Genomic DNA, 19,481 nt, shown 5'->3' with positions numbered 1-19,481 from the left:
GACCTGCTTACCAATTTCTCTCGTGATCTACCAAGATTCCCCTTATTGGGAGGAACAAAGGCGAATTGAAAGCTGCCGAGAAGGTTTATGGACTCTTACAGCATAGGTCTACTCTTACGAATGGAATAGTCGACCGGGAATTGGAAACCGGTTTTCAGTCTTCATGCTTGGTTTCCCAAATGCAGTTCAAACAGACCATGTCTAACTGTGTATGATCTGTCATAAGAGTGATGACCACTCTGGCCCTGTATATTCAAATGAAACATGTACCCTTTGACCCATTGCCTCTGTCCTACATGAGATTTTCTCCCCATAGTCTTTGGGAAAAGTAATTATCAATTCTAAATACTGTATGGAGCTCCGGACTAGCCACTGGTCCCCAAGTGTTTACACTTGTCCTCTTTTTTTTTTTTTTTTTTTTTTTTTTTTTTTCAATTGGCAATCTTCTACTGACGGTCTCAGCGATTGCCCATTTCTACCCTCCTACAATGGAATCATTTCTACCCTCCTACAATGGAATCACTTCACCTGTGAATTAAGATAAATCCAATGAAGAGGTTTTGATGAAAGGAAAACCTATTTTTTGGGAGGTGCTGTTAGATCTCCGTCTTAACTGTGAAAGTTTATTACAGATTCCAAAGCTACAGAAATACCAAAGAAATATGGTCTCACCTGCTCTATGGCCAGTGTATCAGTATGCAAAGCATTGACTCTGTATAAGGGAGAGCCTTGAATTCAGGCACATCAGAACTCTACACAGCACCTCAGTTGCTGAAATTCATTTGTTATGAGTGATTTCATTATTATGTCATCAACCTCAGAAAGGAACCATCATCCCAGTTGACGGCCAGGCTACAAAGGCATCAACTAGTGTCCATTCACCATCCAGGTATTCCCAAGTAAAAAACAATTGCCCCACTTCCCTGTCTTAGACTAGGAAGGAGGAAGGGTTTTGGAGACCCCAGAGCACTTATCCAAAAAATTGGGTTTTCTTTTGCCAAAATAACTTTTTTGTTGTTGAAAAGTGCTGTGGGGTTTCCAAGGACTTGTACCAGAGCATTAAGTAGACTGATGCACCTTCAAGGCCAATCATCGGCGACCAAGCAAGACATGAAACACATGTACAAGTTTTCATGGGTTAGAAGAAAAACTAACAAGTCTGACTCTTACCTCATAAGGGCTGACTGAAAAGTACTGGTTGCCTGTCATTTTGTCACTCCACTTTTCCTGAAAGATGTAGCTGACTTTGTCCATCTCTCTGGACTGCTCCTGTAGGGGTCACAAATGCGCCAAGTACCACACATGAATATTGTACTGCTTGGAGTTAGTTCAGGTAGTGTTTGCCTAGACCAACTCATAAAGCCCTAGATGTCTTAAAATTACATATTTTATTAGTGAAGAACCCTCGTGAAGAGGTCTCACATTGTGGGTTTTAGGGATGGAGATAGGGTTGGCTTTTTTGATTAGGGAGGTCATCAAAATATGGATAGCCCCTGTTGAGAGACACTTCCTGGTCGGGATATTTTGATACGAGCTACCTTATCAAGACCTTGATCTCTGTGAATATAGTTGTAATGTAGATGCCGGACCGAGGTTAGTATCTCCCAAGTCTCTGAAGAGGGTTTCTGTTTTTGGCTAGAAAAAGGAGACCCGGGGTCAAAATTAGAAGATAACCCGGGATTATTATACAGTAATGAGCTCCAGGTCCCTCCGGAAGGCAACAAGTTCATTGCTTCCAAGGCTAAAGCTATTAAAGATATGGGTTTTTGCCAAAGTTCTTTAAAGTACGTGGAGGAATTATTTTGACTTGGCCAAAAACTCAAGCGTGCTCTCCTGAGACCAAGATACAGATACAACAGGAAATGGTGGAGATGGTCTATTCAAAGCAAAAGACGGGTGATTTAATGAAACATGAGGGTAAATCCACGTCAAATAAATGATTGAGAGGTTCTGCTACGTCCGATTTATATGTCATTATAGTTGATGGCTGGAGCTTCCTATCCCCAAAGAGGTGGACCAGAAAGGAAGCCTAGAAGTCTTTGGTTTTCTGACGAGGTAAATGATTCCTTAGAAAAGTCATTCATGCAGCTCATCAAATAAATCAAACTGTGGGCTGAGAAGTTGATTTTGAAAATACAGGAGAGAAAGTCCAAGCATGAAGGTTCTGGGTTAGAAAGGAAGAAGTGAAGATATTGTAACTTCTTACTTTCTGATGTAGCTATTGAGATCAAAATGGGTGTAGTCTTGGTCTCAGATGTTGAAGCAGCAGATAGTAAAGGCTGTTTGACCAGCTATCCCTGAAAATTCCTGAAGGATATTCAAAGCTTTCCAAATCAAACTCGTCACAGATTGATGACCATTTTTTTCCAAACCCAGTTTCAGAGTATTTCTTGCTACTGCTTGAAAGTTCACATTCGGGGCTACATATATTTGAAGTTTGTGTTTCTCTTTGGGTGCAAACAAGTCTATTTGGAGTTAGCTCTAGATTCTCCTGAGAAGAACTCCGATCCAAGGTCCATACTGAATGTAGGACTGTCTGTCTGGATACGGTATCCCCCACTATGTTGAGTGAATCAGACAGATGGAATGGCAAGAGGAATACATTTCTCACCTGAAGTAACTTCATAATTTGAATAGTCACTGTATTGAAAATTCTCAAGCAACAAACAGCTACTAGGTTAGATATGAAAATCATTATATGGGAGTGAGTCTGTCTAGTGTCAGGAAAACCGTCATCAGTTCCAACTTATTTATGTGAAATATTGTAAACTAAGGTGACCATTTCCTGACCATGTTGGTCTCCTCTGAATGACCTCCCCAACCCAACAGAGGAAGGATCATTGTAATCGGTGAAGCGACAAATGGAACCTACATGGAAAGGGCATTTGATCTTATCCATGGCTTGAAAATTCTTTTGTAACAACAGGGCAACTAAGCCTGAAGGTCTCAAAACCCTTTCCGTGCCACCCTTCACACCCAATTGGCATATTTTAGCCTGGTCTTTAACACTTGGTAATCTGACCTTACTTAGAGTTCTTTGCCAAGATCATTTTGTAAGGCTTAGCATGGCTTTCACGATATTCCATTGAAGACCTAGCCACTGAAACATTCTTCTTTGAATTAGTCTTGATTTTGAAAAGTTGATCAGGAAACTTAAGCCTTGAAGAACCTGCAATACATGACTTGTGTATTTGAGGCATAACTCTTTTGTTTCACCCCAATTCTGAAAGTCATCTAAAAGAAGTTATAATTTGAACTCCCTGCAACTGTAGGAGTTTGACCACTACCTTTAATAGCTTTGTAAACATTCTTGGAGTAATGTTTAGGCCAAGTGGCATTGCTTTAAACCCGTAGGCTCCCCTCCCAAGCCAAAACTGTAAGCAAGGATGGAAATGGTGAGCGAGAGGGACATGACATAAGTATCTCTTAGTTCTATGGTACAGGTCCAAGCCCCTCAGAGTAGTAATTGGGGGGACATATAGGATGGTCTTAATTTCTGAATGGATCTTTCCTGATGTGTTTGTTGAGACAAAACAAGTCTTCTTTGGTATGCTGAATAGTCTGCCCTAGAATTTTAGAAACCTGCACTTTTCCATGACTCCTTTTACCAGCATTTTCCTTACAAAGGGGTCGAATTCTAGGGTCCTGATCTGTGGTGTGGAGGAGGTTTTGATATCTATAACCAATTGAGACCCCTTGAGACTATATTCTGTGCCTGCTGAGAAAAGTTCCATTCCTGAGAACAATGGAGATAACCCCCAACCCGAAGCCCCCTCATTGATGAGATCCTCTGCCACTGTGTGACTTAACGGGTCCTCTGTTTCCCTTGGAATGTCTCTAGTGGCCTCCCCTTCTCTATAGCCAAAGTTTGACTGGCCATGGATTGGCTTCACCTTGGGTGGAATAGCTTTGCTGCCACTGTTCCTCTTGAGTAAACTTGGGTGTAGTTTTAGGGTTGAGATCGTAAAGGGGGGTTGCTCTCTTTGTGGGTTGCTTTTGAGCCTGCTGCTGGTTCTTATACAGTAGACAGCGGCTTTTGTGAAAGGAAGCCTTCTTTTTTTAGGAAGGGATGAAAACCTTTTCTCCATTTCTCGAGGAGTGATATGGCCCTTGCCTCTGCATTGGTTTTGTCCACCAGGGCTGGGGAAGAGAAATTTACATAGTGAATCAGTATACATAAATTCCTCTACTTGTATCTTCTTTTAATCAAATGCTGCTTGTATGTGGTGCCTCACCTTGAACTTTGTTTTAACAAAGTTCTGCAAAGCCGCATAGATGGGTTTTCGCAATGTTTTAGTAACGCAGAGGTGACCATCTGGGATTCCGTATAGCTCCCACTTCCAAAGAAGTCACAGCAGATACTGAGTTGCCAGATACCAAATTCAGCACTCTTAGATGATCTAGGGCTAAAAGAAAATGGTCACCCTGTTGATTGGTATCTACCAAAGCATCACATTTTTTGGGAAGAAAAACTTCTTGAAACCCTTGTAGTTCTGTGAAATCTTCAAACTCTAGGATATACATTACCTCCAAAAAAGGAGCTACACTCTTTGGACCAGGTAAAATCTCCTTTGAGAAGCACCTCCCTCAATTAGACTCAGATCAATTTCACCATTTTGGCCAAAAAGGTATAGTAGTTGTTTGGCCTAGCACTGTCATTCTGGCCACAGAAGCATCGAACAAATTATGGTATAGAAGAAAATCCCTAATATCTGATACTGCCTCTGCTAAGCCATTCAAAGCAGATAGCTATATTTTATCAAAACAACCAATTTTGGAGTTAGCTAGGAACTTTCTCTTTATATTTGAATCTCCATTGTAATTCTGGAAATGGCTAAAGGTTCTCAAATTCAATATCATCAAATGGCAAGTCTTTACTTGTGCTGAAATAATTTGACTTGGGCCAAAAGGTGCATCCATCACAGGATTACCAAGGGTTTCCAACTAAATCCCTATCTTCTACATCCATGGAAGAAGCCCCCGCTGCCGCTTCTACCCCTCACTACCGAGCCTGCAATACTTGGAACGTAAGGAAGAGCTCTGCTAGACTCTTCCAAGGAAGCTAGTAACCCAAAGGCCTATCCACAGCCAGATCCATAGAATTGGAAGGAAGAGCCCCCACCGGAGCCTTCCTAGGAAACTGATAACCCAAAGGTTCGGCCACAGCAGAGTCTTCAGGAACGGAAGGAAGGGTCAACCCTGAAGCCTCCCTAGATAGTTGGTAATGCAAAGGCAAAGCTCAACTGAATCCAAAGGACCTGAAGGAAGGGCCCCACACAGGAGCCTTCCTAGAAAGCTGGTATATTTTCCTGTGACACTAGCCATTTTAAAGGATAGAAGGTCGCCATCTCTTCGGTTCAGCAGTTCATGGCAAATATCTAGAATCCAAGTAGCCATGACTTCAATCCTTTCTCTCTTATCTACAAAGGTGACTAGCAGGGGAAGATTGACTTACCTTCATGATCTTGGGTGGAGATTCTTCAACCCTTCCTCCAGTATGAAACGACTGAGAAATCCTAAAATACTATTCCTCTCTGGCTTCATGGAAACAATCAGACACATGTTCCTGCAAGGGTATCACTGAGGAAGCCAGAATATCGGATCTACCTTAGGCTACCCTCTAGGAAGAACTTGTCAGTGGTGTAAATGCTAAAGACTGAAGTCCAGAAGTGCTAGGCAACCTTTACAGCCCACTGTTCATAGGAATATACCCACAAGACTTTAGATGTTTTCATTGTGACTTCTGGTAGTAGCACAGCAGGCTGTGTAGCTTACCCAGCTCCGTATGGGACAAGAAGCATTGCGTCTAATATGATGGTCTCGATGTAAGTTTAGGCTAATAGGTGGAGATTTTGGGTCTTTTCCTCTTTTCCTTCCCTTTTCCTAGGGTGCAGCAGATTTTCCGTTGTTTGCTGGATTGAACGTTGATGCGGGTGAACTTCCATTTTGGGCATCTGTTCTATACAAGTGTTATAGAAGTATCTCCCCAATCCTCTTTATGACGGAGAGGATGGATAGAATGTAGGATGCATTACGTCTAATTGGCCATACATTGTGACATCATATCCTTCTGATGATGTACAGTAGGTTCTTCTTCGACTGTCTGTCAAAGGACAGACACCCATGAGAATTTACAGAATTTTCAAGTGTTGAGGGGTGGTAGGAATCAATACACCCACACCTCTATCAGGTCTAAGTGTATTGACATCCTGGGATTTTAAACCAAGTAGTATGGTTATAGGGGCTTCATACCCCCTAAGGATGAGTCACCTATTAAAGGATGAGGGTTTGTATTTGTGTTGAAACAAATCTTAAATTCTAAAAGTAATTTGTATTTTTTCTAAATATACAAACGTGAGTCCTTAAGTTTCACTTCCCGCAAGCCCTAGGTGAAGGTCAGTGTCTACTCTGTACTACACAGTCTTGGGGCGGGGCTTCCCCGCCACCCACCGTTAACTACCGACACCTCTTTATAACTTTTAACAGCCTAATTCCAGCCAAACTGAAAATATAGTCCTATTAAACATACAAATTTTGTATCACCTCTCCCAGGTTCTGTTTGTGCAACCCCTCATTATTTTAGTAATAAAATATTCATTGAATTGCAAATTGTTATTCCAAAACTCATCTTTAAATGGGAATAGATAATGAAAGATAAGATGAGTTTGAAGTTGCTTTGCCCCTAACCACAACACTTACTGGTATATACTTAAAGCTTGCATCCATCTTTTTGTATGTAAATCTAGTGATCACATTCTATTACATTTCCTGTGTTGGTCATTGAATGATAGTACAGTAACTTTTTTCCATGTTTTATTTTTAGTCAGTCTGATAATGAATAACTGCTCCCCGGCAGCTTTTTTAAAAGGTTTGTTATAAGTTTTTTGCTGGGGTTGTCTTCGTCAAGACTGCTTGCAATTAAATCAAGATGTCCTCTAAACAGTGCAAACTTCTCTCTTTGCTCACGAATTTCACTTTCTTTTTCTTTGAGTGATTTTTCCAAAAGTGCCTTTTCTTTATTACTCTCCTCAAGTTGTTGCCTTAGTTTCCATGCATCGCCATCCAACCTCTTTAGCACCAAACCACATTTCTGGTTAACATCTTCGAGGGTCTTAGCTCTTTTCTTCAGCGACTGCGTTAACCTGTGAAAAAAAATACATCGTGAATTGGAGCATAAGGTATGTGGTTGCTTTGCTTAGAATTTATGAAACAGGGTACATTTCATTAACTACTGTATCTCTATGTAAAGCTCTTTTGTAAAGTTAACTATGATCACTTTTTCTAACAGTAACCTATTTACTGAGCATTTAGCATACAAATGAATCCTAAAACCAATACAAGGCATACAAAAGTACATGTTTTAGCTATCTAACAATAAAAGAAATAAAAGCTCTACAGTACTTAAAGTGGGAATGGTACAGAAAATTAAGATACTTCCTGAGAGCTAAAGCAGTGCTTTAAAGATTCAGTTTGACCAAGTAGAGATTTTTTACCATAGGGCTCCATAAATGGCATGCCCAACCATAACTTACTAGAGGGTGGTAAGCAAATGAAGTGAGGGAGAGTGGGAATTTTTTTTTTTAATTGTTTATTGATAGACATCAACAGAGAGATTTGCCAAGGAAGCTAGGTGAACTACAGGTAATTATTAAAATAATAAATTTGATTCGCAGGTTTTTTTTTTTTTTTGATAATCAAAAAACCTGATACCGTCAATAATTACTGTATTATGAAATCTGAGGGTAAATAACTAATTTCATTGGTATATTTCTCATGATGATGTGACTTTTAAGAAGTTAGCTATCAATGGTCTCGGATTCTCATCAGTGTTTGATGAATTAGTTATTCCATGTTGTTAAAATTTACTATATATGTTTCTACTTTTCATCCTTTGAAATTGGGATACTGTATAACTCAAACGGCATTAAAACGTCCATTTAACAGTCAACATGGTAGTTGGTAATAACAGTTGTGGCCAGGAGTTAACCCTGCCAATGTACCTGTCACAGAATAGCACTTTTGTCTTTGTCTGTAACAAGGACATATGTACCCCCTCCCCTTTTGAGTGTTCTCCTCACCCTTCTGACCAGGAAGATAATATATGGAAAGCATAACTTGTCTTGCTTTGTCTAGTTTTTTGCTTCAGGGAGTTACCGATTCAGACTGAGTGTAACGCATACCTACTTGTACGATAGGGAAAATCGTTTTTCTGGTGTGCACATGTAGAACCAACATTGTTCCCCAGATGGTGATCCCTGTGTAGTGCAGTGTCACAAAGTGTTCCCAGTGCTCCCCTTGTGACAAAAGCCCCAATGTAGTATTTTAGTTACGGTGGAAGAAGCTCTTGTAACTTCCTCTTCGTAGGGAACATGGTCTTTATCGGTTGGCCATATCATGACTCCTCTGACTCCTCTTCTCCCTCCGCCCTTCCATTTTCCTAACATTACTTCCTTGAGAAGAAGATGATGATGAAGATAGTAGTCTGAGAAGGCCTTTTGCTAAAAATTCCTTGGGATTTAAAGGGATCGCTCTCCTCTTTCTAAAGCGAATGATAGTACAGTACTTGCCTGTTAACTGGCAGCTTTGGGATCAATGAGAGTGAGCTGGTGTTACGGTTACAGCTGTTGTATTGGGAGTAGGTGAGTGGTCCTACTCTGACCAGACATCAGCACTTTAGGCTCGGGGATGGTGAGAGCATATGCGCCAACTTTTCTCATTTCCTATTGTGTACACTACGGAACTGGCCTAAGCACTATGATGTAAGGAACTTACCCGTCGACTGTTACCTTCTGGGTTGTTTAGCATTTGTAAGCCCAGTATTATAGCCACCACAATTTCATTAGTTGCAGGTGAACGATTTAACTCGTACTCATCTCCAGCATCATATGGCCTGCAATTCTGGGTATTGTTCACTACCACCTCATACTGTTATGGGTCTCACTTATCGACTGGTACCTGGGGGTTGGTTAACAATCATGAGTCTAGTGTGACAACACCTCTTTTTCATCATTTGCTGGTGAAAGGTCTATTTTTGGACTGATCTTCAGTGCTGTATGGTAGCCTTGGTAGGACTATATGGGGTATCATATAGCCTACTCTATTCCTTGTGCAGTTCTGGAATGTACCAAATGAAGCTCACATGCTGACTAGGAGAAGGACACTCCAAAATCAAACCATTGTGGTCTAGTCTTAGCCTCTGTACCATGGTCTTCCACTATTTTGGGTTAGAGTTCTCTTGCCTAAGGGTACACTCGGGTACACTATTCTATCTTGTTTCTCTTCCTCTTGTTTTTTGAAGTTTTTATAGTTATATATGAGAGATCTAATTTAATGTTGTTACTGTTCTTAGAATATTTAATTTTGATTCTTCATTACTTCTCTTGTAGTTTATTTATTTCCTATCTTCACTTGGCTATTTTTCCCTGTTGGAGCCCTTGGGCTTGAAACATTTTACTTTTCCGAGTAAGGTTGTAGCTTAGCTTGTAATAATAATAATAATAATAATAATAATAATAATAATAATAATACCTGCGGGTTTGGTTAGTAATCATGAGCTTGGTGTTACAGCTACTGCCATTCACCTTCCAGCCAATACAGACAGTGACCTCTGTTTGCACCCGTATCAGGTGATTGGTACCTCTAGGTCGAACGACAACTTCTAGGTGATTGAAAATAAGGGTATGATGCGGTATGAAGCTATCTTCATCCTACTTATTTTCTTTTCCTTCTGATTTTGATGATTCTTCTCAGAAGTAGTCCAGGAAGTCTGGTCGTTAAAAGTTCATGGAACTTCATTTGATATCTCATTTTTTGAGAGGAGAAGATGGTTCTCACTCAGTTCCGTGCATATTAGGGCACCAGGTTTTGGGTGCAGTACACCTGCTCTCGTTGTTGTACTGGTCAAAGTGATTGTTCAATTGATCCTGTATCACTGCTTATCATTTGGGGCTGTGGCCAATCATAAAGCCTGTGCCCAATCACCCTAGGCTGCAGTTCTTTAAATAAACTGGTCCATGGCTGATCAGTCTAGTATGGAACTGATCACAGCACAACCAAGTGATTGAGAAGCTTGAGCGATGGAGTGCTGCTTCAGTCTCTCTACTTTCACAAGGTACTTTGTCATCTCTAAAAGAGGAATTACCACTACTCGGGACCTTTTCTGTCCACTATGGAACTGTGGACTGCAACAAGTTGGTCAGTGACTGGTTCCCTCACTGGGCTTCTGAGCAATGAGTCGGGGTGACCATATGACCACACCCCTTCACCAGAGGGAGAGCACACTGTAACGCTCTTGCTTTCTAGGGGTAGTGATTGTTTCCCAGACACAGAACAAGATAATTTTGAGCCTAATTCGTAGTTTGCCTCCCCATTATACATTCCCTGATCTATTCAGATTTGAGCTTTCCTATTTTAGGGATAGGAAACAATCCCGGAAAGGGTTAATGGGGTTCTGTTGACTGACTTATGGTTGTTCATGGTAGTATCGCTTTGACAGAGACATTAGTTGCTCTAAGGATTGGATCTGCAATGGAAGGGAATGCTATGTAACAATACCATGCATCTATTGTGTGGTATCCCTGAAGGGCTCTTGTCTTACAATGGAGATCACCAAGCCTTTAAGGGTGGTCATGCATTCTGGCTCAGATTCTAGAAGGTCCCGTCCTCCTTCAATTCCCTGCATGACCACCACCAGCGTCTTCCTTTACCCTTTCTTGCCTTTCCTAGGCATAGTCCAGGAGGGATATGAGGAGGAAGAAGAATGGGTGGAGCAATGCAGAGATATGTCCCCTGCTGTCAATAAGGGGATGGATTGCCTTGCACATTCTGTTTCTTCCTGGAAGGGGGGGGGGGGGGTAGTAAGGACATGAAAGGAATCAACGTAGTTAAGGTATTACCATTTTAATCCTTACGAAAATATCACAGGAAGGCTTCTGAATAGATTTATGCAGCTAAGTTCTGATATTACTTATTCAATGAGGTTGTATAATGCTCCTACTGCTAATATAAGTACCATAGCTACAGTATATTCCAAAGTTTTCTAATACTTTCACTGAGTGAATAAATTGATGTTTCATGTAGAAAGTAAGTCTACTAATTGTTCCCATTTGTTGTTAAGACCTCATCTCACACAGAAGCATTCATTTATTCAAAAAACATATCAATTGCCTGAGGTTAATTTTACCCCGGATCCAAATTATTAATGTAAACAAAAGGAAATTATTGAATACAGGTTTTTCATTCTTTTTAACTACAGATATGTAAGTTGGCAATAGATTGAGGAGTTTAGTTGAAATGCATTAATTTAGCAAATTCTATAGTGGGGGTCATTTTAACTTGTATAGAAGAAAAATTTGGAGTTCACCAAGATCTTCAGCTTATTTTGAATTATTTAACCTGTATTGATTGAAATTTTTTAGATAGTTCTTTATAGGCCTCTACAATATTTGTAAATTTTTTTGTTAAGAGTAGGGATCGTGTTCATTTATGGTTGGGGCAGTGTCTAAGGCTTTGAAGGACACTCTTATTGTGTACTTTTCTGGTATGGGGTCCCATATTAGATCAAAATAAGATTGATGTTGTCATATCTCAGTGGCTACAAGGGGGCAAATTGATGCTTTGAGGACAATCTCACTGAGGACATCTCTTTCATCCTACCATCCTATGGCTACTTTATCTCAAGACTTTTCTTCTGTACCTCCAAGGGAGTCCTATAGTAACAGTGATAACCCTTCGACATTGTGATCCATCAAAAAGCTTGGACAAAGTGCCAGCAGGAATCATTGGTCTTCAAGGAGACCTCAATGATGGTCATTTTCAAGTTAACCCAGTAGAGAGAAGGCTTTCCCACTTTTCATCAGGTTTTAGAAAGCCTTCACCCTGAACTTTGGGTCTTATTGGTATCAAGAGAGGGATATCTAATTCCTCTGTCCTACAATCCTCCTTTTCTAAAGTAACTTTCCATTTCTAAGCTGCTTAGACAATTCATCCAAAGCCCATATTTTGAAAATAGAAGTTACAAAATTATAGAGGAGAGGGTGATAGAGGAAGTTTTAAATCCCTTCCTAGGGTTTTACAGCAGGTTGTTCCTAGTTTCCAAGGCATCAGGGCATTAGAGGTCGGTTTTAGATGTTTATTCTAAACAGGTATGCATTTCTTACCAGATTTTTCGATGGAAACTCCCTCAACAGTCCTGGGAGTTGTAAGGAAGTGAGATTGGATGTTTTCACTATACTTGACAGATACTTACTTTCTCTTTCCCATTTCTTTGAGATATGAATAGCTTGAAAATGTATTAATCCAAAAGCCTTTCTTTCTGTCTCATAACTTCTGCTCAAGTATTCACTAGGATGATGGATTCAACCTCAGTATGGCTGAGATTACTGGGCATCAGAATTATGTTTTACCTGGATGATTGGCCAACTTTGAACACATCTTAGGAAAGAATTCTAGTCCAAGTGTGATTGCTCAGGTTATTGTGAAGGTTGGGAGTCCTGGTCAATGTTAGGAAGTCTTTTTTTTTCATTCCTATTTGGAATGATAACAGCAACTGTTTCTATTTGGGCTTTTCCATCAGAAATAGTACTGTATTCAATGCTTTCTTCTTTTGTTGGAGAAATTCAAGCAGATGAAAGCACTGTCAGTTTTTATGTGGAGAAGGCTTATTAGGGGCCATAGCATCTCTCGAGAAGTTAGTTTTGTGGAGTCGCTTGAAAATGAGGGATTTCCTGTTACATCTCGACCGACATTGTAACAAGGCTTCCGCATTAAACATAATTTGTATTCCAGAGAGGCAGAACCAACTTACAACTTGTGAAATGATGGGGCACTCCCCATTCATTTAGGTCAGCGAGAGTCATTGGAAATAAAGATTTTCTGAAGTATCTTTTAACGGATGCTTTTCAGGAATAGTAGGCCACAACTATAGATCATCTTCATTGGTCAGGAAGGTGCTCAAAGAACTAATTAGGCCTCTATATAAATTTTGTGGAACCTCTTAGCATTTGAAAACGGGTGAACCAGCTCAGAATTCTATTCCCTGATAGCGGAAATACTTTGATATGGGACAGATTTAAGGGGAATAAGTCTTCTTCAGTTTATTTCTGGGTAATTGTATGTAATAGTAGATCAGTTAAATAGGAAACAAGATATACTCTCAAATTCATGATTTCTATATCCTTTAGTGTGTTCAGAGAGAGTTGTGTGTAGATCAGCAGCCTCTTTTGTCGGGGTGTCTGAGGACATTGCCCTGCAGAACAAATCTTCTCAGACAACCAATTTCAAGGTTGGTTCATCCAAACCCCACTCGCTGCATCTAATTGCATAGAAACTGTCCATTGTATTTTCTGAGAGGAATGGTTCTCCAAGTCCTATACAGTATATTGTCTTTCAGGTTCTGAACGGCAATCTAAAAATGATTTTTATTAAAGATAATGGATTATGTATTTGATTGGTACAAGTCCTGGAATGTTTCAGTAACTACTAGTAAGTTTTTGCATTTCCTAGTTTTTAAAAGGCAATTGTCTGTTATTGCTAATAACAATTATATGTCCATGCTTGATACTATACTCAAACATCTAGGATTAGATTTATCTGCCTTTGGTATTATTGTGGATATTTTCATACCCTTGACAACTGTGAAACCTCAGGTTGTCATGGCAGTCTGTTGTCATATATATATAATGTTGCACTATTTATAGAGTTTGCATTTTGAACCTTTGGAAGAACCTTCTATTAAAGACCTTACAGTTGAGATGGTTTTTTCCCCCTTAGCTCTGACCTCAGCTAAACTTATTTGTGAGATACAGGCTCTGTGGGTTTTGCAGGGTTGAAAAGATGTTTTTGTCCCTTTTGCTTAACTTCTGAGTTAAAATTATTGTAAGGTAAAAGGTCTTCCTCAATTTTTCCACTTTCTCTCTTTGGAGAACGTCAGTTGTATTTCTTAAAATAGATTTCCTTGTTCCATGAGGGCAATTAAGTCTTATTTACAAGACGGAAAACATTAGGGAAAGGTTCCTAAGTAGTGTGTGGGACTTTGATTTTGAGAATTCCTCTGTCAAAGTATGTTGCTTCTTATTAAGGGTTTAGAGACAAGCTTACTGAAAATTGGATTCAAGTTAGATCTAGAACTTCAAGCTCAAGTTCATGATATTAGAAGAGCAACTACATCTCCCAAAATGGAAAGAGTTTTGGCTGCAACCCAGTCTCATACCAATTCGTTTTTCTTTAAAGATGGGACAAAAGTTTTAGTGAGAAATTCAAAAGATGTACAAGCTTCATTGTTTTTGGCTTGTTAGACACTAGTTATAGCATTGAAGAAGTTGCAGATTTTCATAATTCACAGGGTGCTTTCTCTTTTGTAAGTCTCAGTACTGGACAGTATTTTGAGTTGTATTCTGGCTATGACAAAATTGTGGAACAGTCTTTCCTGTTAGGTAATGAACTATTGGAATTTTATAAGTTCAAACTTGGTGAAAAAGCTGTAACATTTTTTATTTTAGCAGATGATATGCCTTATTTCATAGTTTGTTATTTATTAGCTTTGTTGATTTTTTTCAATACTTCCTATGGGTAATCATTATTGACAAGGAATAATGATATCATTACAATAAAACTTTGCTTATGGTTTGTTCAAATTTCATCACCTTCATGAACATTTTGACACCAGTTTTTCCTTCCATATGCTCTTAGATGTGAAATTAGCTCTTTCCTGTGTGCTGTGTAATTTCTGCTGGACAAGCGTTTACCCTGTTTTTGAGAAACAGCTCTTCATCCTTTATTTTAACATGTCAAATCCCCTATCTTTAAAATGGCACATTATCCAGATACTAGACACCACACGACATGGCATTCGTACTGCACTCTGGCTATCAGTCTTAGGATTGTTTAGTCACAGATTTTCAGAGTCTTCTCCATTTCCTTTTTGTGACCATTTTAGCTCTGCAGAGCCCTGTACAGGATTTATGTGCCATAATAGGTTTGATCTTGTAATAGAATATTTATAATAACCAATAGCCCACTTAACTTTCCATTCCCTCTTTTCTAATTTTGTGTTCCTAGGAAAAGAGAAGTGTTCGCCTTTTTTATGATTGTTCTATATACTATAGGGTTTCTTTAATCTCCAGTCAGTAAAATTAGTCGTTGCATAATGTCTATTCATAGTGTAGTGATGTATTTCCAATCAAAATGTGGGTTCTTATTTGCTGTTACAATGTGAAATTAATGTAGGAGAGTAAATGTATCTTTTGAGACCATGTTTTGACACAAAAAATTGAAATACCCAAGCTAAAAGCAATTATGTTATAAAACCTTTAAGGAAATTGTTTTGCATATAGTAATGAAAAACAAATGGTTGATTTTTCAAAGCCACAAATTACAAAATCATTCTATCTAGACCATTATTAAAATAGATTTTATTCATTCAATTATAGTACTGCATGAACATATTAAGAATAAGTTTTGTTTAGGGAACTTTTGATTTCCTTGAAGTATTTGGTGTATAGGTACAATGTAACCACACTTGGAACACAGAAAATTCACTATACAAGAATGGCTTTGCTACCATAGAATTGAATTATTATTATTATCCTTCCAAAGTAGTTTAACCAGACAGCTAAGTCATCTCTTAGACGCTCAGAGGGCTGCTGTGAATGATTTGTTATTTGATCAGTCAAAATTGTAGGCTGCAAAGTTATCAATGATTAACAACAGCTAGATAAGAAAGGAGAAGAGGGGTGAGAAGTAAGATTATTTTTAGTTTTAATATTAAAGACAAACCCACCAGTCCAGATAAGCTGCCTAAAAACATAATTAGCATAAAGCATTGTAACCTTATACAGTATATCCTGGTCATGCTGCTGTGGAGTAGTCTTCATTTTCATGTGTTTAAAGAAGATGTAGCAAATTTCCTATCCCAAGTGCCATCAGTGCACCTCACTTGATGCCCTTTTAGGCATTACCTAAGGACCTTTAAAGTGTTCCTTCGACTTCAGCATCACTTTCTTTATATCCTTTTACTTTATCCCACTTCCTTTCTTCCTTATTGTTGTCCAACCTCTTTTTATTTTTATTTCATACTGCAACTGGGTTTTTCCCACAGTTGCATGTAAGCACTGTAGCCCTAATTTATAAATCCAATTCAAATTGCCTGTCAGGATTGTAGTTAAATTTTACTCATCTCCCATTGATAAGAACTTTTTATAACATAATACATGAGTAACATATGAAATGCAATTTTCAATAATATAATCATCTATGCTTGTATGTATTCCCTATTTTCTGTTTTGATTCTACTTATTTTTTCATCTTTAGTGATATTAGCTGTTTTGATATAAACTACCAATTTTTCATTTAAATCTCACGTTACTTTATTTATATGCCATTTGTGCTTTTCTTATTTTATAAAATTGCAAGCTATAACCCTCACATTGGAATTTACTTACTCCTTTTGTTTCATGCGATTTCGTCTTGCATTGATGGCATTTAATCTCTTCCTCTCCTCTTCAGGGTCTTCAAGCTGTTGTTGGCACTCATATTTTTTAACTTTTTTCTTTTGCTGCTTTTGATGTGGTTGATTTTCTGGCAATGGCTCAAGTTTTGGGATTTGATGATGTATGTCTGTATGGATTCCCTCATCTGAAAAGGAAAAGAAATTCAAAAGCTAACCACATTGCCTCCAGTACAAGTATATTAGGCATATTAGCTATATTGATAGAAAAATTCTGAATACTTGCATTGCATATTTGCTTTTGCATATGTTTTATTCTGATAGAGGCAAGAATTTTTTTTATGTTTGGATAGGAGATTGCCAGTTTAGTAAATCACCTGTAAAGTATGGATGTTAACATCCTTAATAGTGACTTAGTAAGTCAAAATATGAGTGTAGCACCATCAAGTTTTATGTAGGGTTTTGTAAAGTTGAATACTGTACAAATGCAAACTATTAACTATACTTTTATGGTTAGATTATACAGTATATTCTTGTAGTGGAACTTCTGGAAAAGTTACTCAAAAGCTTGTCAGCCATCTTTCATATAAGGATTAAAAGTTTAAAGTTTTGTATTTCTATAGGAATTACAAGAATTACATACTCCTGACTTCTACCTTCACAAATAACTTTAGTTACAGGATTAGATTTATCACTTGGAGTAACTGCAGTGCTGGACAAGTCAACCGAGTTTAAATGCAATTTCATCACATCCCTTATCAGACACTAGATGGAAACAAGAAACAACATTTGCTCAGCCAGGCAAAGTAGCCAAACACTGATTATATTTTCTGATAGGCTTAATGATAATTTATTTTGAGTGGCTTGTTTGATGATGAGAACATTTAAGTGGGGCAAAGGAGTGAAAGGATATTCAGTTGATATGGGTCACTGGTGGGATGGAGAGAGTATTGCTTAAACAGTCAGTACCAGTTCTTCAGCTTTCTATCCCAATTGTGGAACTGGTTTTGTGTGAACGTATCCTGAGCAATGGTCTTCTATAGTACTTTGTAGGAATTGATAGTTGTCAGAAAACATTTTGTCTTTTGCGACATCAGATTAAACATCAGAATCCTCTCTTAGATCATATTACCCCTTCACCTCTTCCAACACAGAGGAACTTGAAGTCACTGAGGTGGTATAATGTCTCTTTAATAAAGTAATCCACAGACTTCTTAAGTATGCTTACTGATTTGCTAAGTGGTAAGCTTAACCATTTTCATTTCACTATCTTTTGAATATATTTAGAATTGTTTCACCCATTAAGATGGGTATTATTTCGTTGAGGTCCTCCCATTTTAAATGATATACAGACACACACTCGTCAGTTTTTCTTTTCTCATTTGTTTCTCCACAATAGTTATGACCCACAATGGTTGTCTAACAACCAGGTATATAATATCCTGCTTAGGAGTTTGCCTGTCTGTTCCCCTTCGCCTGGTCCAAGACTCAAATGTGGTACCTTAGCCTTACCAGCTAGGAGTGCTACAGAAAGCACTGCAAGGAGACAAATAGAAAATTACTGTGATCAGTGTATTTTATGTCTTTGTGCTTATGGGGCTCCTGACAAAAGTAAAAAAAATTACTCTTTGGTCACCAAGCTAGATATAGTAGATTGGCATTAGAATCATCACTCAAATGATGTCACTCGTTCAACTCTTTCAACTCATGCATGGGTGGATATACGTAGGTGAACTTGTAGTCATTGCGGAAGTCTAATGCTGCTTCATTTAAACAAGGCATGTGCCCTTCAAGCAAGTGCATCAATATGCCCAGTTTGCTAAGTTTCAAGATTACCTAGTCATGAAATAGCTAGTAGTTGTACATATAGAATAATATTCTCTCTGTTGCTAAAGACACACATTCACAAACATATGATGTGGAAAGGGGGGTTATCTATCCCATGAAAATGGGACCACAAAATAGGAACGGAGGACTTGCTTAATATCTCGTTTATATTGTGCAATGTTAAAACAGTACGTTTTTATATACCCTAACTATTCTTATTATTGTTCTGTTACACAGCACATGGGCATGTCCATTTATACATTCACATGGACATTTGCATTTATACATTAGATACACGCGTAATTGTTGTAATGATCGATCATGAATTTCAGCAGCCTATTTTGAATATTTGTTTCAAGTTTGATGCAGTGTTTTGCTTGATACACTTTATGAATTTGTGTGCTGTGTTTTTAGTATACACTTAAAAGATAAATCATTCTTAGTTTTTTTATTTTGTGTTCTAATTAACTTAGTATATGGTTGTATAGGCTCGACATTGTTAGGTCACAATTTTGGTACTTGTCCCTATTAAACACTTTATCATGTGCATCCCCTTTAGGGCTGCTAATATAGATACAATTATGGAAGAAAGGCTATATGAGTAGAAACGAAGTCGCAAATACCATAAAGCAATCACAGGAACTTCTAATGAATTTTTATAGATAAAGGACAAGACCCTAGTAATAATAATGACAGCATATTCTTGAAAGTTTTCAAGGAGTTTAGTAATGATTTGTAGGAAATCACCATTTTATCTTGATTTATGGAATCCATATTCATGATTAATGAAAAGGACATGAAGTTTCATGTATTGCAATAGGGCCTAAAGTACCTTCATGAACACAATACAACAAAAGTAAGAAGAATAGGCCAGTTGGGAAATATGACAAAGCTGTAACTAATCTTAAGATCAGGTCGTACAAGTGTGCTTGAAAATAAGGTAAGATGAATTTCCTTAGGAAGAAACTTCATGAGAAACCACCTGGGATACTGTCTAGTATTGAGATATGTAGGCTACTATCGGTGGACTATATTTAAAATAAAGCTGTAGAGCATGGTAAGTTGCAGTAAAGTAGTCTAGAACTTTGATAAGTCCCCCCAAAATTAATATTTTTGTAAATTTCAGAAGAATAAACAACTTCAGTACTAATTGGTCACTTGTATTTTATTGTCCATGATAGTGGATAGGACTTATAGTGCGCATCGTTTG

At 38.2% G+C, this 19,481-nt stretch overlaps 1 protein-coding gene across 1 annotated transcript in view; it reads right to left on the bottom strand.

Moving 5' to 3' along the window:
* Positions 1–6,796: 6,796 nt before the first annotated feature.
* LOC137630672 (uncharacterized) overlaps positions 6,797–19,481 on the bottom strand; it is a 112,752-nt gene continuing 100,067 nt past the window's right edge. Inside the window, exons 2-3 of the mRNA XM_068362292.1 lie at positions 16,440–16,632; positions 6,797–7,142 (exon numbers count right to left, since the gene is read on the bottom strand). Of these exons, the coding sequence (XP_068218393.1) occupies positions 6,824–7,142; positions 16,440–16,632 (512 nt within the window). The 3' untranslated portion in view covers positions 6,797–6,823. The remainder of the gene's footprint in view (positions 7,143–16,439; positions 16,633–19,481) is intronic.

Source organism: Palaemon carinicauda, chromosome 38 (genome assembly GCF_036898095.1).
Source record: "Palaemon carinicauda isolate YSFRI2023 chromosome 38, ASM3689809v2, whole genome shotgun sequence".
Lineage (NCBI taxonomy): Eukaryota > Metazoa > Arthropoda > Malacostraca > Decapoda > Palaemonidae > Palaemon > Palaemon carinicauda.
This window is presented reverse-complemented; position numbering and strand designations above follow the sequence as displayed.